This window comes from Pollicipes pollicipes, unplaced genomic scaffold, assembly GCF_011947565.3.
Source record: "Pollicipes pollicipes isolate AB1234 unplaced genomic scaffold, Ppol_2.1 Scaffold_3087;HRSCAF=3621_pilon_pilon_pilon, whole genome shotgun sequence".
In the NCBI taxonomy this organism is placed as follows: domain Eukaryota; kingdom Metazoa; phylum Arthropoda; class Thecostraca; order Pollicipedomorpha; family Pollicipedidae; genus Pollicipes; species Pollicipes pollicipes.
This window is the reverse complement of record NW_023596225.1, coordinates 18,831,730-18,858,235: the sequence shown is the minus strand read 5'-3', so window position 1 is coordinate 18,858,235 and position 26,506 is coordinate 18,831,730. Positions and strand designations below refer to the sequence as shown.

Sequence of the window (26,506 nt, the reverse complement as noted above, 5' to 3'; positions counted from 1 at the left end):
CGTGATCTGACGGAGGAAGACTACGACTATTGTTCGCCACGTCCCCCATCACGTAAACTGACGGGGACTACGGATATTATCAGACCCGTCCTCCCCCGTCCCGTAATCTGACCGGGACTACGACCATCCGCCCCCGCCCCGGGGTGTGTTCGTGACCAAAGCCCCGTCACATGGCCAAAGAGCGCAGGTGAACAGGTGGGCTGTGTGACCGCAGGCAGCACCGAAGACTGTCCAGTACCGCTGCGGCTGCAGTGGTGAGCCGCTGCCGCTCAGCACCGGGCAGGCGGCGCCCTGGGCACAGGATGCCGACGCTGCAGTGAAGGGAAGGGCCCTCGGCTAGCCCGACCCGCGCCTGAGGCGTCATTATTTCGCACGCGGGCTCACATGGACCGGCGGCTTCGGCTAAGAGTTAGCTGACGGCGAACGGTACGTGCGCATAGCTAGTGGTTTGGGACACAGCGATGTTATCGCCGCCAGGTATCACCGTTTGTCGAGATGATCCGATGTTTCGGAGGTAAGTGCGTGGACGCCTAACAAATACAGTCATCGACACGAGTAAAGAAATCAATAGGCACTCCCCGGTGAGTCGTGTTAAGCCTTCGCTAACCTTACCCCATAAAACATACCATTCAACGTATCACAATTGTGGCTGCATTGTAATTGTCATACTTCATCTGCTCCCCGGGAACGCTCCTGGTGCACCAGATAAGCCGGCTGGGCTCAAGCCGACCAAGATCAAACGTCCACCGCAGCGGGGCCGTTCGGTCGACGAACTCGCCCAAAAGCTCCGCTGCGCTCCCGCGAATGACAAACACCCGTATCTGATGCGTGTGGCCTGAACGGCAGCACGTTCGGCGGGACTCGAGAGGGGCACCCTATCGCGTCACGTAGCCCATGATTCACGGGGCGCGGCGCCGACGGCCGGCGCTCGCGTTGCGTGCCGACACGTGACACGGCCCGGAGCCGCTCCGGGGCTGCAGGCGCGCGCTGCTGGCGGCCCCGGCCTGCAGACGGCCCGGTCCGGCCTGGCCACCGCCTCCGCTGCAGCGACGCGCGGTGAAAGGGCGCTCTGTTTCATACGCCGGCCGGGCGGAGGGCGGAGGGTGGAGGGCGGAGGGAGGAGGGAAGAGGGGAGGAGGGCAGTGGGCTGGGGGCGGCGGGAAGTGAGCTGTAGCCAGAGGAAAGTGTGCAGTGGGTGGTGGACAGTGGGCCGTAGAACACCAAGAGCCGACATTGCACAGCAGGCTCCTGCCACGAGACGGTGCAGGCAGAGGGCGGTGTACGTCGGCCGACCATAGCTGGCTGCTGCTGGACAGCCGGCAGCAAGTGCAGGCCTGATCCCCACACCCTCACAACCAGTCGGCTGGAAAGATCCTGCCCGCCGCCGCCACTGCAGGGGCACAGATGCGAGGCCCGCGCGTCGCCCACAAACCTGGCCCGACGCCCGACCATATTTGGGCAGGGACGAGGCGCCACATGCGGCGGGAGCAAAGCACGCCGACGCCCTCCCGTGGCACGTGGAGGGGGGGGGGGGGGGTGAGCATACATCCATGCATCGCTAACGGAGCTGAATGCTCCGCCGTCATCTCAGCACTGGCACGGTACTGAAATGTGGTCGGGTGTAGTGGGCGAATAGTATTTTCAGGCGGAATATTATAGTATCGAGCATTTTTAATGGACTACCTACGAATGCTTAGATTCATGTGCAAACTTAGTGTTACAGATCAATCTGAGTTTCCCGGCCTGAGGGGTAGATTCCCGACAGAAGGGGGGGGGGGGGCGGGGTGGCGGTAGTATATAGTAATGAGCTGCTTCCAATACCTGAGTGAAAGGTTTCGAAAATTCCGCGCGAAGGATGGGTCATGAACGAAGTAAATACTGAAAATAAACGTGAAAGAATGTCACGGCTTCTGACGAAAATCTTATAAATATTTGTTGTAAAGAAAAGAAGAAAGCATTGTTGTTCTAGCAAGACGGTTTTGAAGACATGACACTTTAAATTAATTCCTGTCAGATCTGACCATAAAGAAATGCACGTGTTCCAAATCAGTGAGGCAAACACGCAATGAAGCAGAAACACCAGGCGCATTGTCTTTCAACACGCAGAGCCGAAGCCGAGATCACGTCAAACCGATCAGAACGTCGAAAAGGTACAATGCGGCACGCACCACGCAATGTGCGCCAACAGATAAAAAAACCACACCTGCTCCGTACTCATGCTCGACGTCTGAGATTTATAACGCCGGTTAGGGTAAAATGAACGCACACTGCGTTTTATCCTTGTGGGATCGTCCTGCGATCGGCATCAAGCACAATTAAACCAACGTGCACTGTGCAGGCTGTAAAAATGCTCTTGCGAAACCGCCGAGAGCTTGTGAACCACCGAACGGACAACGGTATTACAGCGACCGCAGGCCAGTTACATTCGTCTCGGGTCCTCAACTTACGGTACTCCTTGCAATTGCGGCCCGTTCTTGCGAACAGATCTGTGGCATCTTGTTTCCTCCTAACGTGAAGTGTGGTATTTTAACGGCGAGGTCCACCAAGTTGGAAGTTAAGTAGTATGTCTTGCTTCGATCCATGTGGGACGCGCGCAATAACACGACTCGGAAAATAACAAATGAATGCCTGTAGCGTGCAATGCTTTAACGCCACATGCCATCCCCAAATTTGGACAAAGGAAGAGCAAACCCGAGTGCAAAAGTTCCTCGCTGCACACTCCGTATGCTGATTGGCCAAAGGAGCTCCATCCCTGCTGCCGATCTCATGCCTTCGCAGCACCAGCGCCGCCCTCGCCGCCCAACATCAGCGTTCGCCCCCGCCCACTCACCTCGTACCGCAACACCTGGCCATGGAAGGCGTGCTTGTCGATGGTGTGCAGGAAGAGGCGGCCGGCGCGGGCGGTGGCGTCAGCCACGCCCCACAGTCGGCTGACGGCGGCCCCGGCCCCGGCCCCCTCCGTGGCGGGCGCGGGCCGCGGGTCGGCGCTGAACCCCAGGTCGTTGGAGCCATCGGTGCGCAACTCCTCGCTGGGCGGCTGCACGTCCAGCACGCTCCGCTCCGGCCCGGCTCCCCTGGCTCCGTCTCCGGCTCCGGATCCCGCGTGTGCCAGTGCCAGCAGGCAGACGGCGGCACGCAGGGGCAGCATGGCAGCGGGTCGGCCGAGCCGCTGGCGTCTGCAACAGTGAGAAATCGACTTGGGACACACGGGTCTGGAACAACGAACGGCGGAGTTGGCACACCAGTCTGAAACACCGGACAGCGGAGTTGGCACACGGGTCTGGAGCACCGGACGGCGGAGGTGGCACACGAGTCTGAAACACCGGACAGCGGAGTTGGCACACGGGTCTGGAACAACGAGCGGCGGAGCTGGCACACGAGTCTGGAACACCGGACAGCGGAGGTGGCACACGGGTCTGGAACACCGGACAGCGGAGTTGGCACACGGGTCTGGAACACCGGACGGCGGAGGTGGCACACGAGTCTGAAACACCGGACAGCGGAGGAGGCACACGGGTCTGGAACACCGGACAGCGGAGGATGGCACACGGGTCTGGAACACCCACATGTCTAGTCGGTCCAGGTCAAGTCGGCGTGAAAGGCGGGGAGCTCCGCGTCCCCCTTTCATTTGATTGGGCTGGTATCCAGTGGGTTCTGACTCCACACGTTGGTGCTGATTGTTATGGGCATAGGGTGCGACAGAGCCAATTGAAAGCGGCTACAAGTGGAAAGGACAGCCACCAGCGCAACATGCCATGAACTATCTGTCGGATGATGGACGTTGCACATAGAGCTTTGTAGTTGCACACAAACCCTGTAATGTTTGCATTCTGCCAAGCCTACCACCACGCTGTAGCGCGATGGTCATCTTCGGTGACCGCGATGGCATAGGCTCCCCAAAACATGCACCTTCATTAAAGTACCACAAAGACATATCAAGGGGTCATGCCAAAACAGATGAGCGTCTGCCCTTGAAATGATACACCGTGCGCCGGTCGCAGGTGTTCGCTGAACGTGACGGAGTTAAGCCAGTTTGCGGGGAGCGCCGCCACCGCCACCCATTCACAGAACCGCCTGGGAGCCTCGGCACCACCTAACAGGGACGTCTGGCCGGCCGCAGACCGGCGACCGCAGCAGCGGCAAGCCGTCCCCGAGACCACCTCCAGAAGCCGAGCTTGGCCGACCGCACACCGGTGACCGCACCAGCGGCAGCCGTATCCGAGTCCCCGCTCCAGAAGCCGAGCTTGGCCGACCGCACACCGGTGACCGCAGCAGCGGCAGCCGTATCCGAGTCCCCGCTCCAGAAGCCGAGCTTGGTCAACCGCACACCGGCGACCGCAGCAGCGGCAGCCGACCCCGAGACCACCTCCAGAAGCCGAGCTTGGCCGACCGCACACCGGCGACCGCAGCAGCGGCAGCCGTACCCGACTCCCCGCTCCAGAAACCGAGCCTGGCCGGGCAACTCAACCATGGGCCTCTCCCGGCAACATAAACAGCGCCTGAACGCCGCCGAGAGCCGACGGCCGCGGACCGGGCCGGCCAGGGACGGGGGGGGGGGGGGGGGGGGGGGGGAGAGCCATCGCTCAGACACGCGGGCCGATGTGCCGGATAAACACCCGGCCTGCAGTGGCGGACGATGGTGATACACGGCGGCAGGCGAGGGTGACACACGGCGGCAGGCAAGGGTGACACACGGCGGCAGACGAGGATGATACACGGCGGCAGGAAAGGGTGACACACGGCAGCGGGCGAGGGTGACACACGGCGGCAAGCGACAGTAACACAGGGCGGTAGGCGAGCACGACACATGCCCACGAACGGGGCGTTGCCCGGCACTCCCGCTGTCGCCGTAGAAGGGCGGGAGAGCTGGGAGGGAAAAACGCGGCGGCCGGACGGCAGGTGGAGGTGCGGCGAGTGCCAGGGCGTAGTGGTCGTGCCGGATGAGCCCGCCAGGGCGTGGCACACGAGTGTCGACCACTCCCCGAGAAGCGACCGGTTTTGGGGAGCTGCAGGTGCGAATCATGAGTGTGGCTTCTCGCACCGATGCGGCGCCGGTTCGGTAAAGCTCCTATCTTGGTCTGTGAACTACGAAGGGAGAGGGAGGGGGGGGGGGGGGGGGACAAGGATAACGTCATTGCGAGGCACGCCATGGCTGACTTTAGCACAATACCAGGTTTCTTTCGTGGCGTGTTTGGCAGCGCCGTTTCTCTGAGCAAGATCCGCGAAGCAAGGAAAAACGCATTTCGTTCACAGCTTACGAAAGTCCAGTTCTCTCCGATAGCAAGGTGGATGAAAGCAACGTGTTGGAGCGGCAGACATCTGGGCACATGCGCGTGCGCCACCTGGTCCAATGAAACAACGCTATGAGGATGTCATGCCAATTGATGATGATGATTGGGGTTTTAGGGCGCGTCGACTTCCAGCGATTTCTAGGGTCATTTTGCGCCCATAACAGCTAAGTGTTTACCGCGGTGCATAAATGGCTGTGAATCCTACGTTTCTCAAAAATGAAAACAGTTGTCCGGTGTCAAGCATGCGAGAATCATCACCAATAAGGTCTGAAAAGGTAAGATCTGACGCACCTCGTTCGAAGTAAAAGCACGTTCTCGGAATGCCCATGTAGCGGACAGCATGCCCCCCTTCCCCCCCCCGACAGTGACCGCCGGCAGTCGCCGACACCCACTTGTGGTGTTCCTACTAGACACAACGTGGCGACTTTATTATTGCCGCAATTATTTCAATGGTGAGCGTTCATGTGTATATTTTAGTCTTCTCCGCATTGCTACATCTGTGGTTGCATTGCTCCTGCTCCCAGCGGCATTTTCAGTCATATCGTTTCCCTAAAAATATTCGGTTACTTGCCCCATTTCTATGTGGTCTCGGTGGTACGCCTAACAACTTCTCTTACAAAGGATGGAAGTCGACATGCAATAACAAAATCACCCAGCTGGCGCGCGTGTCCAATCACCTGGCCGAGACGTCTGACATGACCTGAGCTGCCCTGCATGGGGGGTATCCTTCCGGTTGTTGCGCCAATGAGGAGCTTGGTAAGGCTACGGTCCGCGTCGCGAGATCACCTTAAAGTTATGGTCCGCGTCGCGTGCTCACCTTAAGGTTATGGTCCGCGTCGGGAGCTCACCTTAAGGTTACGGTCCGCGTCGCGTGCTCACCTTAAGGTTATGGTCCGCGTCGCGTGCTCACCTTAAGGTTATGGTCCGCGTCGCGAGCTCACCATGCCTCGGCCCTTCCAGAACTCACCCACGAGCACTGCGCGCCTCTACGCCGATGCCAGAGACTGCTCACGTTCGGAGACAGCCGGCATGTGTTCAACATGGTGGCAACTAATGATAGGGGCTTCGATTTATGCAAATGAATTGGTATAGACGATGGCCCGGCAGCCTCCACTCCCTAAAAAGTCTGTTTCTCAACGAATTTACGCATGTTTAACTCGAATAACGGGGAACTTTTAATTTTTTGTATCATTCATTGCAAGTTGTTTCAGCTGTATACTGGTTATGGCAATCAAATGATGCCCAAATCATGCAAGGTTAGTGTTTATTAACTTCGTTTCTCGATGTTGGTAGCACTTGAGGAAAAATACTACATGGCCCCAGCCCATATTAGGGGGTGCCCAAATGGCCCTGGGGAGGGGGGAGGGGGGAGTAGAGCACGACATGTACATATCGACACTCCTGGCTGCTGATGTCCGCCAAGTGCGCCAATTTCGCGCACATCCACGACTGCCACAAACGAACAGGTATCTTGTGCCGGTTTTCCCTGATGCGGTAAGCAGATTGCGATCACGCCGACCAGGAACCAGTCGGCTTGACCCTACACCGGCAACCCACGTCATCAGATCGCATTAGTCGATGGCGTCCCTCCATTACACTGCTACAGCTGCGGAAGGGTTGACGATTAAATTCACCGCAGAGCTTCCTGTTGTCTCAGCGACACTCAGATAGCTATGTCAAGACATTCAGATACCTGTGCCACGACATTCAGATACACATGTCATGATATTAAGATACTTGTGTCACGATGTTCAGATACCTAGGCCTTTTCTGTACTAGATGCCTCCATCACCAACGTGTGTTTTGAAGTCGAGCACAATCGTCAACGTGTGTTATGAAGTACAGTACAATAATTAATTCTAACAAAAATTCCAAACCTATCACTCCTGTGGTGCTAAGGTAAATTAGCTATACCTTGTGTACCCCAATTCACCTACCAATTTTACAGCTCCATTTTGAGCGTGGTTAGCTACAGTCCATTGCAAAAAGATAATGACATTTACCGCCCACTGCTGGGAATAAGACCTTCTAAAAGCGGCGCATTTTACCCCCATTCTAAAGCGTTTTTGTAATAGAACTTCGCAATGCTAAAACACACGTCGACGTGCAGGAAAACGCCACAGAGTGAGCGGTTATGCACCCACAGCGGACCCACTTTTATCACTTCAAAAACGCTCACTCATTCTTCGGCGGAAAAGACACCCAAGCGTGTCTCAAAGAGCATAAGCTATGTGAAGGCGCTAGAACCGTTGGTGCGCCAGCACAGTCAAGTGGCGAATTGCGTGAGAAGGAAAGGGACTGAATTTTATCGGCACAAAACCTGGAAGATACATACGATAAACATATCACGACCAAATGTAAGGGCAGTGCAGGTGCCACGCCGGTTGACGGGTCCACCACGCAAGCGGATTTTATATACAGTGGCAGGCAGCAATGCTTTAATGCAAATTAAGCTACAATACGCATTCTCAGACTGAGACACAAAGGCATGTCGCCGCGTAATCTTCATACCTTTGCGCCCACCTGCTTGCCGGCCCTGGCCCCGGACGTTTCGTTGGAAACCTGGCATAGCAACATGAACGGCGTTAACGTAGCCCTTTTCCTATGCAGGCTGCAGCATGATAAGATGACAGGGACACGTCCATAAAGCGTTCCAAAAACCAAACACGGCGCGTGCGAATCCTGGCCTGGACAATGACCCACCATTCACTTCCTGCTAACCCCAGTTTTTCAACTGCCAAACTTCCTGGCGTCACTTCCGCTGAGTGCCGCGGTCTTCCTGAATCGGTGGGAGCACTGCAGGACCGGCACCGTATCAGACAGACTGCCGATTGCCGCTGCTGGGGCCCACGGCCACACTTCGTCACGACCGCCGCCAAAATACGGCTGACACACACTCCGCACGAACGCCGTGGTGGCGCAGCGGCAGTGTCCTGAAGCTGCTTTTCACTTGGACGGTGAGGTGATGTCACTATTTGCAAGGAGGTGGAAAAATTATATAATTGCCGGCAGGTTTAACGCCACAAAAATGGGTTGGAACCTACCAAATAGGACATCCTACTAATGGTTCTCCATTCCTTCGTCTGTTTCAGACCCCAATCACCGCCCTGCTGGTCTGGTATTCTGCCCAAGTACAAGTATTTCCTCAGTCTAGACTTACTCGCTATCCATTGTTCACTGAAGACCGTATGTTCATTGTGATAGTTATTCGAGATTGATAGCATCGACTTACTCGCTATCCATTGCTCACCGAAGACCATATTTTCATTGTGATGTTTATTCGAGATTGATAGCAATGTTATATCTGAATCGGTAGAAAGTACACCTCGGGTGCTAGGGATCTTTAAGAGCTTTTCTCAGCCAAGCTGTAAGAAGTACAATATACACCGACAAAAGCACGTCACTACGATCTCAGCTCAGCACACGCTGAAGACACCAATTTTTCACGGCTTGCTATGGAGTTGAAGGGAACTGAGCCTGCCATTTACTTTTCTTATTCAAGGTACGTAGAACGAGCAAGATGGACACTGGTACAATGAACCCCTCGTCTAACAAATCCTGAACTCATGACATATGCCGACTTTTGTGTGTCATCATCGCCAAGACACTTCCACAGCGGATGCACCGCAATGCGGCGCTCATCTCTCAATGGGACCGTGTTGAGACCAAAGCTGCCGGATTACTGCTTCTCAGTGAACTCAGCGGAAAAAGGATACCCAATGAACCGGAAACATGCCACCACCTCCGGTGCAGGTAAACCATTAATAATGTTTGGGACACCCAACCCCGTGAAGGATTAAGCAGTGAGGTAGAAGCACTACGTGAGCCATCAGTTTCAGCAGGCTGTTGCGGGAGGCCAGTGGTCTTCCAATATCTGGTCTGCTTCAGCGCGTTGGTGGGACCGCGGACACAAGCTTGCGCGAGAGGACCTCCGGGCCCCGTGTATGCGACGAGAAACTGCACAACACCGGCACGCGCTGGAAGGCTCCTCAGCGCAGGTTTACACCGAGCAACCGCAGGACACAGGTTCGTACTGAAAGACTATCAGGCGCAGTGTGCACTGAAAGACCGTGTGCCAAACAAGAGTTTCCGCTGGCCGGCTATCAACTACACAGACTTACGCCGAACGCGTGCTGAACACACGTCTCCACTGAAAGGCTGCTGAACACAGCTTTGCGGTGGAAAATGCCGGAGAACAATAAACCGGAGCGACAACTGTCGATTTCCTTCTGAGGATCTCGTCTGGCAAGACTGCTGATCGCTGAGATCAGCCGCTGCACAAGTAAAGCGCGTCTCACGGGGACCAACGCGTTTCTGGAGGACCGTTCATGAAACGTTGCTGCAGCTTACACCAAATTCAGACCAAACGACGCAAGTATTTGGACCTCCGTTCTGCAATGCATTTGTAATAGCCCATCCGGGAAAACGCTGACACTGAACATTAAGTACACGTCTCGAGCATTCCAATCATGAATCACCAGCCAGCAGACTTGTGCACGGATGAGATGAAAACCCACCAAGGCGGAACAGCTAGAGGATGATTATGATGACGATGTTGAGGCTCGAGAGCAACTGGATGGTGTTGGTTATTTCAGCGTAGCATGGTCCCAGATGGCACAGACTTTGTCGCCGACAGGTCTGACGGTGGGTCGTGACATAGTCCCGCTGTCAGGGCACGCGCACACTTCTTCCACCGTCGGAGCCGTACTGAACGACAGTCGTAACGGTACCCTTCAGAAACATCACCTCTTCCTCCGACCATACCGAGGTCGCCAACTGCCATTTTCCCCTGCTGCCGAGGGACTGCCGTCTGACCGTCTGCTGCGGGGTCAGCCCCCCCCTCCCCGAGGTCAGACGACAGGACGCCGACCTCGCGATCTCGCTGGGGGGGGGGGGGGGGGCAGCTCCCGCCTCGGGGAGCTGTTCAGACAGGCACAGGACAGTCTTGGCATCATCGCATCGCCGCCCACAGCGGTCAGCGCGGGTTCCTGGCTCTGTCATTGACGGCGCAGGAGCGGCGAGGGGAGGGCCGTGCCGCCTTGTTTTCTCAGTCCCCCCCCCCCCCCCATGACACCGATTTCCTCATCACTGCCTTATGTCACATTCAGTGCAGTCCATGACGCGCGGCGTCCACAATCAAGTCATCCACCACCACCAAGTCATCGACCACCGCGCCGCACACCGCTAGTGGGGAGGGTGTGACGTCATCCTTTGCCGCCCAGAACGCTGGTGTGACGTCATCCGCCGCCGCCCAGAACGCCTCCACCGTCGTCACCGGACGGTGCTGTGTACAACGCGTCTGGTGTGGCGCCCGGGGTGCGAGCCCGCGACCTCTGACCCTTCCGGAGAGCTTGGGGTCCGCGCACCGGAAACCCCTTCCCACCGCCGCCGCCACCGCCCGCCCAGCTGCGGTGACTGCTGGGGCTGATCAGAGGCGGGTGATGTCAGGCGGCCCGCATGTGTGGGATGTTTGGAAGAGGGAAAGGGATCAGGTGGCTTACGTCAGGCCCGGTGAGGAGATAACACGCGAGTGTCGACGAGAAATCGATAGTGTCTTTGTGAAGGAGTCCCTAAAGGGAGTGTTCCACATTTCTGAGTTTTTAACTGAAATAGCCACCTTGAACATTCTTTGATGCAGTTCGCGGCCCTGTCCTTCTTAAGACCTAAACCCCTCTAGTCATATTTAGTTTCAACCTCTCTATCTGAATCTGAGTCGATTCAGCTGAAGCGGAACCCAGCACAGGTCTGTTCGTGTGTACACCTCTGAAATATGCAGGACCTTGTCCGGTGGGCGATTTCCTCTTTATCAACGAGTAGTGCAGAAAAATACTGTTCAGACATGCACGAACAGGAATGATGTGCGATACGTGTCTGGCATGACAGACCCACGGACAATGCGGACAAGGAAAAACTGTGCTCTTCCCTCCTCAGGGGAGACTAAACAAGGGGAAATCAGCATTAGAAACAGGAGCCACTAAAGAGTGAATTGGATCCACCAGTACTTCGACCTTTACTTGATAACATGTAACCCATCTGAACGCCCGTGTTCTTGTATTAGTTGTACCCCATAATACATTACACGCGGCACAGCATATTGCTTTTCGCTGACCTGTATGTAACCAAAGGACAAGGGCTCAAAATCAAACAGCGGCCTACCTGCAATACCAGTCACAAACTAGCAACGCAATAAGTTGAAATAAACCGCTCTCGTGCGCATAATAGCAATCTTTCTACGCCTCAAAACCACGGTTACAGGTGATAGAAGATAATGAAAGCCTTTGGGTGGCGACGGCGCATCTTTTCCGGCAGTACCGGCGCGTGGAAGGACACGGCCACAGCTAGCCATTGCTCCTGCCAGTCCGGAAATCCACCGTCCCGGCGTGGCTGCGCCGTTAAAAATGAATGATTCATACCACGAACGCCGGAGTTGTAAAAAGGAGGAATGAAAACAGCACTGGCTTGTTTGGGAAGGCACAGCCTCTGTAAAAGGTATCAGATTCTGTGACCAACCACGCTTGTTTATTTGTCCGCAGCATTCTGATCGTCAGTGAAATCTGACCATACATCAGGCATCTGCTTGCACTCGGTGCTGTGGGAAACATGAATATGCATTCTATGCACAGATTTCAGGCCTCTTATTTCTGCATTATGTTTATTCACCACGCGCGAAACCTCACCAGAAACGTGCATTAACTTGTCACAATAATCTGAGCCAGACCTCGGCGCCGATGTCGCGGCTGGAGGCACTCAGCCTGCCAAGTGCTACCGGCACCTGGGCCGATTTATTTCGTCTGCGGGGAGCAGGAGCGGTGCGCAAGCTCGAACAAAGAAACCGGAAAGGACGGCAGAGGTCGGCAGCGCGCCCAGATGTCTGAGCGAACTCCTCACTAGCTTCATCAGAGGTGGAGGAGGCCGCATCCACCAGATTAACGAGCGGCCGGCCCCCCTGACGCGCGCTCTCGCGTCCCAGCTGTGTTTGGTTTACCTCGGCGCCGCCGCCGCCCCCGCGCCTGAAGATGAGAGGAGCCGTGGGCGACGCCCGTCGCCTCGGCTCAGCCTTGAATTAGCCATTGATCCGCCGGGTCGCGCGGTCGCCTCTCCTATCCCCGCGGGCAGGACCGAAGCCCGGCCGGTGGCCCGATGTTTGCCGGACGAGGCTCCGAGCGCGCCGCGCCGAACGCGCCGTGCCGTTGCGTCAGCTCGTTTCCATTCAGGGCACGCGGCGGCGGACGTCGCGGCCGGGTCAGGTAATGCGGGCGCGTGGGGCGCGCTTGACTCGCGCACGGCCGGACGCGTGACGGACGCGTCGGCTCACGCCTCACGCGCCGTCCGGCCGCGGCGTGAGCGGTCACGGGACCGGTCCCCAGCCGGCCGGCGGACGCGCACGCCGCGTGACGATCGAGCGGGCGGCGCAGTGAGGGGCGGGCCGCGCGCGCTTCGTCACGCGGCCGCCGCGCAGGTGCGTTAGGCAAGACGGGGTGGAGGGCGGCACGGCGAGATTCAGAGGTTCATCGGTAGGGGGAGAGATGACGGCCGGGGAGAGGCGCTGGCCTTCAGAAAACCCGGGCTTCGGTTGACTCCAGGCGTGGGGAATAAGTAACAAGATACGCCCCACTTTTGCATGCCTTACTGACGCCGAGGCGTTTGCTTACAATAATCCTAATGAATGCAGTCCTCAGCGTTCACAAATAGCCAAATGAGCCTCCTGGCCTCTGTGTTATACAGAGAAGTCCTTGAGAAGTGAAACCGCTCCCCAGGGCTGCGAGGGAGCGAGCGAGCCACAGCTGGACCGAAGCGTGAAGGTGCAGGGTCCGTTTAGTCTGACTCGGAGCGATGCGCAAGGACGGTCGCTGATTCATGGTGACGCGGTCACCCTTCCAAGGGACCGAGACACCGCGCTCGCTTACATCACCGACATTTTCGATTACTCGCCGGGGCCGTCTGCACGCCTCGTGCCGCGATCGTACACGAAACGTGGGCTCACCACCGACGCGAGCGGTCCCTCCCGCACACCCGAGGGCACACAGGGAGTGCAGCGTGTCCGGGACCCAACGAGCAGTCCGCTTCTGGTCCTACCTGAAGCAAAGAACCCCAGTCCCCAGTTCCAGTGCCGTGTGTGATAACATGTCTGAGAAGGCGAGGTGGCAGAACTGCGGCGGCGGCGCTGTAGCGGTCTGCGGTCCGACCCCAGCCGGCTGGGCCGGGGGCGGACGGAGCCCGTGCGCCGGCCGGAGGGGCCCCGGCCGGCGCCAGACGCCGCACAAACACTGCATGCGACATGACATCAGCGGCGGCCGACGCTCTGGGCCGGCTCGGTCGGCGTGGCCGGCACCGGAAGCCGCTGAGCGGGACAGGTGGCGCCGCCGAGATGCCGACCGGCACCGGCCCGGCCGCGCCGGGCGGTCCGTCTGGAATGCGACCCTGGCCGCCGCGATCACACCTCATCGCCGGGAAAGGCGTAAGGATGGGCGCTGGCAGCCGAATGCTCTCTTGTGCGGGCTAGCGCATGCTCGACCGTGAGACGTTAGGTCCGCGAGACGCCCTCCCCCGGCACACGCCTGGAGCCGCCACTGCGGCGCACGCCGTTCGTCTCCTGGACGCGTCCCTGCGCTGACCGCCGTGAACTCCAGCCTCGACCGAGTGCCGGGATGCTGAAAGAGCCGCTATTGCCTGTGATACACCGATACACCGCGCCACAGGCGACAGGTGGCGCGCAGAACGTCGGACAGGTGTTTGACGTGGCGACTCCTTCCGCCAAGCGGCTTTGTTTATGAGACCGACCAGGTAGGTTCGGCCGTGCGTAACATTACCTTCTTGCGGTACCTGAGACCTCGACCAGCGCTATACTGAAGTGAGTAAGAAATCCACACTATTGGTCTTGGAGCATACAGATAAGATCACGAGTTATTCTCAGTATGATACTTCATCGCGGTGCACTGACAAAATGCAACAGAAGAACATGCACGACATGATATGCAAAAGCCATCTGGCACGGCCTGCAGAGAGGAAACATAAGCAATTGCAGTCTCTCCCCGCTGCAGAAATACAGATCCATGAGCTAAACTTCACTGCCATATCAAAACATGTTGAGTTCCACCGAATTCCGGTCCCTCAGTGGGTCTTCTGTTTACCAGGCCACGGTGGCTGAGCGGGCGGGCGCGGTTTTCTACAGCAATATGCCGCTCGACTCAAAAGGAGTTTTCCCTCTTGTTCATGTGAACAAAGGTCAGTCAAAACCAGCGTAAGAGATTTCGGATCCCGGGGTGGAGTACCCTTTTCCATCCAGGTCGGAGGCAAAAGTATGATGAACCTCAAAAAGCCTCATGCGATGGTGTTAGCACCTCTTGGCATTGAATTTGCCTTGCTTTCTTCATGCTTTTTTGGCAACAACTGCCTCAACTAGTTTTGCTTATCAACTAAATTTTGCTGTGCTCATACCTCCAGGTAAACGCCTTGACTTAACTCACATAAGCGAGCCTTGAATATATTACATGATTCGCAAACATTGAAAAACTGGCAGCTCCACTTCCCATCACGCTACCTCGACAGCACTCTTGTAATCCGTATATTGCTAATCTGCTGGTTACAGATGGAAGAAGCTTTGGAGCGATTGCCGTTTGGGCCTGCATGCTACGTCAATATAAAATCATCCTTTTCTGTTGTCTTTAACCCAACGCCTTCAGCAAGGTAATGGGCACACACACAGGGGGGGGGGGGGGGGGGCTAAGAGAACATTTTCATATGAAAGCTAGTCAGAACCTATGTCTTTTCAGGTTGGCGTTCAGCCCGTCTCTTGGTTATAACTTGAACCGAATATGAATAACGCAGAAGACTAGGTTCAATGACAATTGCTGACTTGTTACCTTTTATAACCCAATACAAGAAAAAACCACAACTTAACTCCCAAAAGCAAGGAATGGATCACACAATAACGTGAATCACCAGCTCTAACGAACCTGTTCTCATTAGGACACAAAACTCATTTGGACACAAAATGTAACTCCCTGGACTTCAAAACCCTGCAGCATATCTCCTAGAAATTCTTCCGTAACTTACTTCTCAGTGACACAAAACAAAACCTTTATTCCTAAGCAGCGAAACATTTAAGGTCGTCAAATTTTGAAACATATTGACCGTTTTGTTGACTTCCCATCGGGCGCCGTGAGGTTAACGTGGTTCGGACGGCGAGTACCGCCTAGGGCCCGAAATACCTGATTCTTCTGCGTCAAATCTGCCACGAAATCTTCAGCCATGTACACCGGTGCACAAAACACCAACCGTAACGCGCCTACAGTAGTCACAATGCGCCTTATCGTCCTACACATCGCGGTCTGTAATCCTTCTATTCCACTTTCCTCAAGCATCAAGAAACTACCCACCAGCACGGGTTCCACGCCTTTTCTTGTCTACCATATTCGGCTTCACAGCTGAGTCAGCGAAATCTGTTCTGATGCGCAGCATCATTGCTATTTCTGTTTTCGTACACAATTTTTTTCTCGAAACGTAGAGGCAAGCCACTGAAGGCACAAACGTCGGCACCGCCAAGCACCTTGCAATAGCCAAACACGCGTCGGCGAGCCCGGAGACGCCTTCGGGGCAGCCCCGAGAAAGGAGGAAAATTCCCGCCCATAGCGAGGCCGTTTGTGAGGGAGTCCGGGGAGTACTCCCGGAGGCGTCTCCGGCTCGACCCCGGCACGTGGAGACGCAAATGTAGACAAGGTTGGCGAGGATATGACGCGCGCAATGTTGTGCAATGAGAGCACCGAGGAAATTTGGCCCGAATTCAAGGTGTGGGTGAGTGGATGGGGTAACGTTGGTGTACCTTGGTAATAAAGTAGTGCGAGATGGCATATTTGACAACATAAATTCATGGGACGTTTACGTGCCTGGTACTTGTTTCATATGGATCACAGATGCATGGTTCTAGCACGGAGATTTTCGCGGGTTCTTTCTATCTAGCATAAAATTCGGAACAATAATCTTATCGGGGTTGATTTCGCTGAAGACGTGCTACAATTCCCACCCCGATCTGAAACGGGCGTGTAGTTCAACAAAATGAGTCAAGGGAGTGGGAGAGGCTGAACAGCAAAACGTGACCCAACCCACCCACACAGTATGCCAACAAACAGGTTTCTCCCCAGATTTGGCCTACTTTCTTTCCAATGATGAAGGAGCAGCTCAAGTCGAAGTTGGGAGGAGGGGGAGGGGTGGGGGACGAAGCCCCCAAACTGAATAAGAAACTCCACCCCTGGGCCGAACATAAAGCATCAAAGCACTGTAACGTAAAACGTAGGTCCAGCGCTAGTACGAGCGCTGCGCAGCCGGGTTCAGAGTTTCGCTGGGCGCCATAATGGAACAGTTAACTGCATCCCTGCAGGTGGTTCTATAATAAGCCATGCAACATTCCACTGAGTCAATAGTGCACCAGTAAAACTGATCGCCAGCGAGACTTGTACTTGACATCTTGTGCGGAATAGAACTGGTGCTGGTACTTCAAGCCCATGCACTGGACGTGTGGAACATGCTTGGCCATTAAATGATGACAGAATTCAACTGGTAAAGGGTGCAATGAACCAGCCCGGGCGCAACCAGGTGGGCAGCGCTAGACCATGAATCCCTTCAGCCAGACACAACGTGGTCCCACGAACCCGTTCAGCCATTGGCCTGTTCAGACACATCCGTTCGACCGTCTTCACACCGCACCGCTCAGCCCCGGCCGCTGGTGACGTCCGATTGGTGTTGGTGGTGACGTCCGACTGGTGCTGGTTGTGATGTCTGACTGGTGCTGATGGTGACGCCCGATTGGTGCTGGTTGCGACGAGGACGTGTGGGACGCGGTCCGGCTCGGCGCGACCCTCTCCACCCGGCGTCACCGCCGACATGTCGGCCGCACCCAGTCCCCAACATAAACAGGCCCCCGGCGATAGGGGTAGCGGCCGCTGCCGGCCGCCCAGACGCGGCATTTAAATCTTTCAAGGCCGTCCGGCAGGCGGGCGGGCGGGCCGGCCGGTGGCGGCGGCGGCGGCGGCCTGGACAGCGCCGTAACCGTCACGTGGGCCCGAGCCGCCGCCGGCCGGCCGGCCCCGGCGGGGAGGGGCCCGGCAGCCCGCGCTGTCCAGCAGAATCAGGCTCAAGGGAGCGGCCGCGGGGGAGCCGTATGAATCACCCGCCGTGTCGGCCGAGTGATCCGGCGCCAGACGCCCCGCCCCGCCCCCTCCCAGTGAGACGCGAGGGGTCACGCAAGGGGGTTGGGACCGGGCGCCGCCGGCCACCTCCCCTGCAGCATGGTAATGAGAGTACCGGACGCCGATGCCTGAGTGCAATGACCCGGCCGGGCGGGCGGCGACGGCCGCGACAACGCGGCGGGCGGCAGCGACCGGCCGATGCCCACCGGTGATTGCAGGAAAGGACCAATCGGGCGGGGCCGGAGGCGTGCGCCAAGGGATTGTTGTTGGCTCGCGGCGGCCGGCGTTGTCTGGTTGGTTGCTCACGATCTGCCAGCTGCTGTCAGCGGCGCAGACTGCGAGCAGCCTGCACAAGCTTGTTTAACGCGTGGGCATGAATGCGACAGACGGGCTTTACTGATGGTGTTTTGGTTTGGGTGTCATGGTTTCGCACCTGTGCCAATCGTAATGTGGCGCGGAAAGTTCCTGTTTGTGTTGTGCAGGGTCGCGTGTTTTGACGACCCGTACATGACGCGGGGGCCCATGGGCACTGCCCACAAAAAATCGGGATTTGCTACCATGTCTTTGGTTTCGAAATGCACAACCTGCACTTGCTGGCTAAAAAGCCATCACCGAGTCCGTGCTATGAGCTTCAGGACAAATGCTGTCGGTCAAAGCATCTCTATGCCTCACTCCTAGGTTAGCAGAAGGCAGAACTGTGCGTCCCTGCCTACGCCACCGTCGCGAAAACCAAGCCTCCGCCAGCACGGACTAGCTGTCTTCCCAGTGGCGCAAAGGTTATGACGCTTCCCACCTGGATGAGGGCCTCCAAACGCACCTACCATGCAACACAAAGGTGACCTAATCTTCACCAGCCCCAGACCCGCTAGCCCGGCGCCCTCAGCGGCTCGTACCTCAGTGGCCGGTGTTCTCCTCCCCTCCAGCCGTGGGCGGTGCTGCTCCAGGCACCGCGTGAATTTCACCCGGCTGCCAACTTGCGGTGCCTCCCTCCGCCACACGACTGCGAGTCTTGCTGCGACCACGGGCGCCGGCGCCCGCTGCCAGTTCGGCGCACTGCCGCGCGATGGTGCCACCTCCGCGGCTGCCGGCCAGCCGCCAGGTGGCGCCGGCGCTGCGCGATGTGGCCGCCAGGGCTGTGGGCGTGCGCGATCTCACAGCGGAGCCTCGTCTACTTGAAGGGAATAGAGCCTCCACATCGTCTCGGTGACGTGCCAGTGACGCCGTAGGCTGGCGCGGTACCGACTGCTGTCTAGGGGGTCGCATGGCCCCGAGACTGGCGGTACCGGCTGCTGTCTAGGGGGTCGCATGGCCCCGGGACTAACGATACTGGCTGCTGTCTGGGGGGTTGCATGGTCCCGGGACTGGCGGTACCGGCTGCTGCCTGGGGGTTGCATGGCCCAGGGACTGGTGGTACCGGCTGCTGCCTGGGGGTCGCATGGCCCAGGGACTGGTGATACCGGCTGCTGCCTGGGGGTTGCATGGGCGCGGGACTGGTGGTACCGGCTGCTGCCTGGGGGTTGCATGGGCGCGGGACTGGTCTGGTGGCACCGGCTGCTGTCTGGGGGGGGGGGGGGGGTCGCATGGCCCCAGGACTGGCGCAGCCGAGAATGCAAGTGGCATCGCTTGACATTCTTATCTGCTGTATGCTCTGCATTGGACCGTATGCTTCACTTTCCTTCACATTTGGGACGCCAAGAGGACTGGGGTGTACTGAAGCCGGGAGTGAGCGTGCATGTGATCCGTGAAGCATCTGTGTCTAAGCCTTCCGCTCTACTTTCCTCATTCTCGCTTCAGCCCTCATCCTCGCGACACCCCGTTTATCTGGGCCAGGCCACATGCACCAGCCATGAGCGCGCCCAAGCACACCCCCTGGTTGGGGGCCCCTCCGAGTGCTCAGCACAACTCGAGAAAGGCGGACGTATTTTCGGCGGATGGACCCACAGGTGCGGGTAGTTCTGACCCGCCGTTGTCCTTCAGGCCACAGCTCTAAAATAGCGATGACTGACCGAAAGGTCTCTAATCCAAACAACCCAAGCTATGTTTAAGAATGCGATCGCTGAGACCGGGGCAATGACGTCAACCGATATGGCAGTTATTCGCATCCGTCATATGGCGTGAAGTGAAGTGAAACAGTGTTGCCAAACTACTGCCCATGTCAGTGGAATCGCACAAGACACAATATTCCAGGGGGGGGGGGGGGGGGAGGCGCCATCAGGAGAAATGAAAAACATTCAGTGGCGGCTCTGGCCAAGACAAGGAATGTGATATATGTTCTTAATTTCAGCGGATTAGAATACCGATTCCGTGTCTCCTGGCACGTTGAAGGTCGTTTATGTACTCGATACATGGCGCACTGATGCAATTAAAAGGGATGTTTCACATATGGAGACATTGGAGCAAGCATCGAATAAGATGAAATAAGTTCACTTATAACTATTGGTATACTTTAAAGTAGAAAAACTGTTCTGGGCAACGAAATTTCTTTGTTAAGCCAATATGCTCCTCGGTGTGTCATTGTTTGATTACGTCATCGCACCTCGCACAGCATTGAGAGCCATCTGAAGGCCGTTATATCTGGAACTCGTGTTCACGAACGCTAGATATGAACGACTCGATCATTTCATTTCTTTTTTGCCTTGATCACCGCATGGCTTATGAAATGGCAGGATTTGAAAGACGTTATTAGAAGTCATGAATTCCATGGTGACCTTGAAATACTCTCCCCGAAATAGTGTCTCCGTCTGCGCGGACGTATAGCTCAGAAACAAATAGTAAAGGATGGGCATCAGCACGGAATGGTTGTTACTGTTCTGCAAGCTCGCGCTAAGCTCGCAAATGATACCCGCCCCAATCAGCATGGTGGGCGCCTGGGACTGGCCAACGATGCACGCTCTTCGGACGTGACTGAAGAACACATCTGTGGACTGTGACTTAAAAGGGGTATCCCACCTTAACGTCATATTTCAAAAACATATTCAAGTAAAACTTCAGTTACGTCTAAGAATGGCATAATCAAGATGTCAAAATTTAATCACTCTGGGGTCCAAATTACGCTGTCAACGATTTGTAGCAGCAGTTCGTTTCTTCCTGCAGCCGCGACCATCATCGTCATGACGACCGCCGTGCGCACCTCTACTGGTGTAAATACAAGAACGCTTGTGATTGGTACAGCAAACAAAGGCCTGCTACCGAGATCATGCGATAGTCCCATTACCAAAGCCAAAGTGCGCCCCGAAGAGAGCCGCTGTAGTAAACGCCCCTGGGGATAGATCAAAGCCATAGCGTGACGTTTCGTTGAATTTGCGGGATAACAGCTTTATGTCTGCACATATTTTTGTCTTAACAGAATGTTTTAAGTTTCCGTACCATCTATTGCGCAAGAATTTTGGCGCATAAGTATGTTGCAAACATTACAGAACACACAAGCAGAAAAACCAAGGCCAACGAAATGCATAAGTTTCCTAGCGATAAGCAGGGACTCAAGTGAGAATTCTTCCTCGGGGTCGGCTCCTTTAAATCGAAATTCTGAGCTATTCAGGAAGGGTTTGAGAAAGTCCCCACATTCCTCGTAAGGCTTATCAGCGCGTCCCTGCCGCTGGGAACACGATTGAATTACAACTCGGAATTTTCCTTCTTCGAGTTATGACAATAAATTACTCAACACCACGACCATCCATCCGCCGCCATTTATGACGCTGATCTGTCCCCCGCATATGTTTTCGCACATCCGCAGTGGACGCTGTCACCAAAACCAGCCGATTTTCCAGTCCAGTTACCACCTCGTTTCCCACGAGGCCGCTCAATCTACACGTGTCGCAAAGCAAAGCGGCAACAAGAGACCTGTACTAAATCACTGCGGGAAACAGCGGAGGAGAAGAGGAGCGTGAAGCTGGACTGGAGCAGGAAGGTGGATAAGAAGTTCAGGCAGCATGCTGACAAGAAGCGGGCCGTCGCCCGCGTGAGGAAACTGAAGCGGCTGAACGTGATGAAGAAACTGAAGGCGTCTGGCGGCTTGTTCGCAGGCGCTGAGGAGGTGGCGGCCCACTTGAAGGTTCTCGGCACAAAGAGGAACAACAGAGGATGAATTGCGAATTGCAGTGTGCTAAGAATCAAGCAACACACTGCCTGAGGCGCACACAATCTTCAGAGTGCAGGACATGATCCCCAAAATAAAGAGGAAGGAAAGTGTTGTTCAGCTCTATAAAAATGCTGCTTGACTTGTGATGCAAGAGAGTCAAAATATTGAACGAAAGTGATGTCACTATTCCACGAGGCCAAGATGAGTGGGACAATGCTGGGGCAGCCACGGATGGAGAGGCTCGCCGGCCTGATAGACGACTCACCCGCCGGAGGGAGGGGTCTCATCCGCCGGAGGGCGTGAGATAGACACCCGCCGGAGGGAGCGGTCTCGTCAGCCGGAGGAAGGGGGCTCACCCGCCGGAGAGGCGACTCATCCTCCGGAAGGGGCGTCTCATCCGCCGGAGGGGGCGGCCCACCCACCGGAGGGGTGAACTCACCGTTCAGAGGGGGACTCTCCCGCCAGAGGGGCGACTCATCGGTCGGCTGGGGCGGCCCATGTCGTCAGACGCGGACCAGCCATCCGCTGCACGCTCCGGGCGGAGGCGTCGACGTTGGCTGTGATACGGACTTCTGCCAAGTGTGGCTGTCCCTACTCCGCGCCAACGTGGGGTAAGTGCACTGCGAGAGGATATGGCCTTTCCGCAGTCACACCAACGTGACGCTACGTGTGTGCGAGAGCATGATCAGTGGCGGTTCTTTTGGAGAGTGCATTCCTACTACAGGTTGGCCGGTGCACCACACCCCATCTTTCAAATGGTAATACAATTTTTTGTCGTGGTTACCTTATGAGTTAAGCTTTCTGCGCAATTCTAAGCTGCATCAAAGGGTGAACTGGTCGCTCCTTCTCTCTTTGACCCTGTCAAAAGAACAGTGATAGAACTATCGCCTGGAGCATTGCTGGAGGTCACGACCGGCGGCTGCCACTGGTGATCCATATCAGCGCCAAACCATCATAATAAAACAAATGCATGCATTGTTTAACACCCACTTAACTGATGTAATGGTTCTCACTTCCTGATGAACATTGTTTCCCTTTGACATGAATACGGGGCCTAGCAAACAGGATGACAATGAAGATGTTAATTTTTAGCCCAAAATGTGGATAGCTACTTTCAATTTTTCTAGGGATTCAATCAGCTGATTTGGTTTTCCAAGATTGGGCATGGGATCAGATTTCTTCGTACCTAACCATCGCTTGCTGCGGAAACCCCGGCCTTGAATTTGATGTGAGCTGACATCAATGGTAGTCAAAGGAAGCTGACACGACCTGAGGGAGCAAGGAGTTAAATCAGACTGTTGGCATGGCGGTGTCAGCAGTCTGATTGTGAAATGGTGACAGATGCGCAGGCGCCGGCTACGCCTTGGGACACGAGTTGGGGGAGGGGTTCAACGATGAAGTATTCTAAGGGGCTACTTGCTGTACCTGGGCGTTCGTTTGCATGCAACGACGTAGGTGTATCTTAAATTCCGCAAAAATAGGTGAGAACGTCCCTGTCGCCCTTTTTCTCTGTGGCACATTTTGGTCGGCGCTTGAAGGAAACATGATAAGGAATAGTGAGCAAGATACCAACCGTGTCGACCTGTAGTATCAGTCAGTCCGTCCATTATGACTAGTCATGTCCATTATGACTATGACTATCAGTCCATTATGACTATTGCAATAATACGTTTAAAGAATGTTTGGCGTCTTTGCTTTAACAGTGTCTCCCAATAGACGGAAGGCTTATTATTTCCAGCATAAGAACTCGCAATGCTAAAGTCAGGCCTCATGCCCAGTATGCAGGCAGACCGGCTGCGCAGCTGACTCGTCGCTTGCCCAGTACGCGGGTAGACCGGCTGCGCAGCTGACCCTAGGCGCCTGCTCAGCAGGCCACCCTGATCGGGGACAGGGTTAGAAGCTCACTGGCGAGGACTCGGCCTGTGCAGCTGACCCTCGGCGCCTGCTCAGCAGGTCACCCTGATCGGGGTTAGAAGCTCACTGGCGCAGACTCGTCTGCGACCGACCCTCTTACCTGCCGTCCGCATACCAAAGCTGCGGGGATGGCTCTGAGGGACGACTGCCTCAGTCCACGCAAACAACACTCACTCTGGGGGATCGTACACGGGGTTATCGACCTCGGGTGCAGTCAGGCCATCAGGGTCTTATACGTTCGTGTGAGGCGCAGGGGTGCAGCTAGACGCTTGGTTAGGGGGGGGGGGGCAGAAGGTTGACAAAGGGCACCTTGAGGGTAAAAGTCTCCTTAAAAATCATATTTTCGCCCCTTTAATTTCGAAGGAGCACAATTTTCTTTCCTTTTACTGCATAATTTTTACCCTTTTAAGATGGAACGGGGGGGGGGGGGGTCAGAAAAGTTACGGGAAGATGCAGTTCTGTTTGTATTTTTAAGTCAATAAACTGAAGGAAGCGGGCATTAAACGCCTGCATGGTGTAAAAACCCTTTACATTTCAGTTAGCAATGGTTAAGGAGTCTCTTGCTAGACCAGAAACGCTCAGGTGGTTCGTTAAAATATTTTCTGGATTAGGAAAAAACACTGAGGGCCCCGTGAACCATGACTTGGTGGAAATATGGTTAGACAATTTGTATCAACCTGGAAAACCCACGTTCATGTGGTAATGCTCAAGCCTTGGTCAGAACTGCCAAGTTAAAAATGTGTGCCATGGCTTTCAACACGATTGCTCGAAGACTTGAAAATGGAATTGACAATAGAAAGACAGTCCCCAAATCTGAGACAATGCAGACGACTTAGGCCGCCAGAGACCACCAGCACCGAAAAGCTGGCTCCCTGTCAGTCCGAAGTTTGGGGTTCTATTTCCCAAGCAGAAGGGCGAAAGCTGGTGTTCTCCGCATTAATCTGCTACCATTAGTTCTTTCTGACCTAATGCCATTTTCCACGATGTTACTGACATAGGAAAAGGAGCAATGGTCGCAATGTTGCAGCCTGTGTTGTGCTGGTTTTAGACAAATTGCACGACGATATTGCGGCCCCACTTTCTGTACCGGTGACGTGCATGCCGGTTATCCCCCCTCCATACTATCCACATTTCATTTAGGTTGGGGAATTGAGTCGTTAACCTTATTACTGTCTGCAGCAAGAAAATGGTGAATGGATTCGACCAATCGGAGCTATCAAAAGCTTACATGTTCGTAATGTTTGTGGCGTAATGTTTCTCAAATATCATTCTAGCTGACTGAAACCAGTTAAATGTGTCCCGGCAGGTGCCCGCTCCAAGAGGAGCGACAGAGGCATACAACCCCGCGGCGCCGGGACCGTCGTAAACAGCCTCACCGGAGTGGGCGGAGGAATTAGCTCCAGGGTTTGCGGTGCTCATGAGCGCTCGCCCAAAGGCTGGTCTGGACTGGGGAAGACTGCAGACGCCTTCACGCGACGCTGGCACGGCTCCGGCAGTGCCGGTCGACATTTTATGCTGCACGGCTGCCTGCAAGGCCGGGGGGAAAACGCCGTGTGCATCGACGTTCAGCCAATGGCAACGTTGCGTCGCCACTCTGCCAACCTTCGTGGCCGGGCCCGTGCATCCGCTGGTCGGCCGGCCAGCATGGCCAGGACTGCGGAGCGCGGCTTACGTGCAGCAGATGGCCGAAGAGCGGCTGCACCTCACAACCTCACTGAGGCTGTGGCACTGCGAGTCGTGCCCTTGGGCGATAGGACGATAAGCAGTGACACAGACACACCGTGACCTCTCCCCTAATGGCGAGCATCTTGTACGGGTTTGGTTTCTGATGCTGCTTTTGTCACGATCGTTGCGGGATATAGGAGGGCTAGGTTTTCTAGGAATGAAAATAAATCACAGGCGTTATGAGATACGATGGCTTATATCGAAAAATGACAGTACAGCCGGGCTTATTCAAGAGCTGATTTGATAACGTGACAACGTCGTGATTTGTCACAACAGTCGTGACAAATCACGATGACTTGCGTGACGTCGCTTGCTCCGCGCGCGTTTATGTGTGTCTCTCGCTCTGCTTTCCCGCTCCTTCTGCACGAGGCCAAACCTTGAACGACTTCGAGCACGTCCACACACGAGCTAGACTTGACGAGTCTTTCATCGCCTCGCAGCGTCTCCGCAGAACAAAATCATGTTCGAGTGTTCAACTGACGAGGAGTGTGCTGATCTGCTTCTTCCGCGCTTTTCTAGCGCTAGATACCGATCTCTGTCCAATCCGTTGAATACAGTACTGATGGGCCACGAACCAAGTGGCTACCCTGTACCTCCTTGGAGGTAATTGAGAGGTGGCTATGGGATGCGGATCCTCTGAGCAAAAGGTAGAGTGCCTAGCGGGAGCCATTGGTGGTGGGGGCTGAGGCTGAGCCCGTTACTTGCTAAAGTGTGCTTATTTTCCATGAGGGATCACTGCAAAGAAATAAGAGAACTCCCTCGATGCCCTTTCTCCTCCCCTTCACGCTGGGGAATGCGACCAGGTCTAGCACTGTTTCGGTCCAAAGCACTTCGTCGTATCATTTGTTTTCGTGTACAAACAATTCCAAATATGTTGAGTTCTGCTCCCTCGGTGGTTAAAAAAACATTAACTAAAATGCAGTATTAATGCATGCGCCATGCTTTCACATTTAATCACGTTTTTCAAAACCTGAGTTGGCAACGCTCGGGCAGCATCGCCGGCGAACCCCAGTCAGCTACAACTCCTGGGTTTATCTTGGGATACGTCATCGAGAAAAATCTCCAGCAGCCGGGATACAAAATACGCATTTCGCTCCTCTCGCGCTCACTTTTGTGAAATACAGAGTAGTCACGTGACACAGGCAACCTTCGCCGGCAGCACAGGATCGCGAGAAAATCTCATGTCCAAAGTCCGGGTAGCCACATGGTGCAAGTGATGACACACGTGTCACGTGCCATGTGCACGCTCCCTGTGAGGATGCGCCTTGCCGATTTCGTCGGTTATTACGTTTTCCGCCACATTTACGCACCCA

At 55.5% G+C, this 26,506-nt stretch overlaps 1 protein-coding gene across 1 annotated transcript in view; it reads right to left on the bottom strand.

The window, feature by feature from the left end:
- The window catches only part of LOC119114807 (uncharacterized), a 30,385-nt gene extending 11,911 nt beyond the window's left edge, over nt 1-18,474 (bottom strand). The window contains exons 1-2 of the mRNA XM_037238843.1: nt 18,370-18,474; nt 2,831-3,176 (exon numbers count right to left, since the gene is read on the bottom strand). Of these exons, the coding sequence (XP_037094738.1) occupies nt 2,831-3,148 (318 nt within the window). The 5' untranslated portion in view covers nt 3,149-3,176; nt 18,370-18,474. The remainder of the gene's footprint in view (nt 1-2,830; nt 3,177-18,369) is intronic.
- Between the last annotated feature and the right edge of the window lie 8,032 nt (nt 18,475-26,506).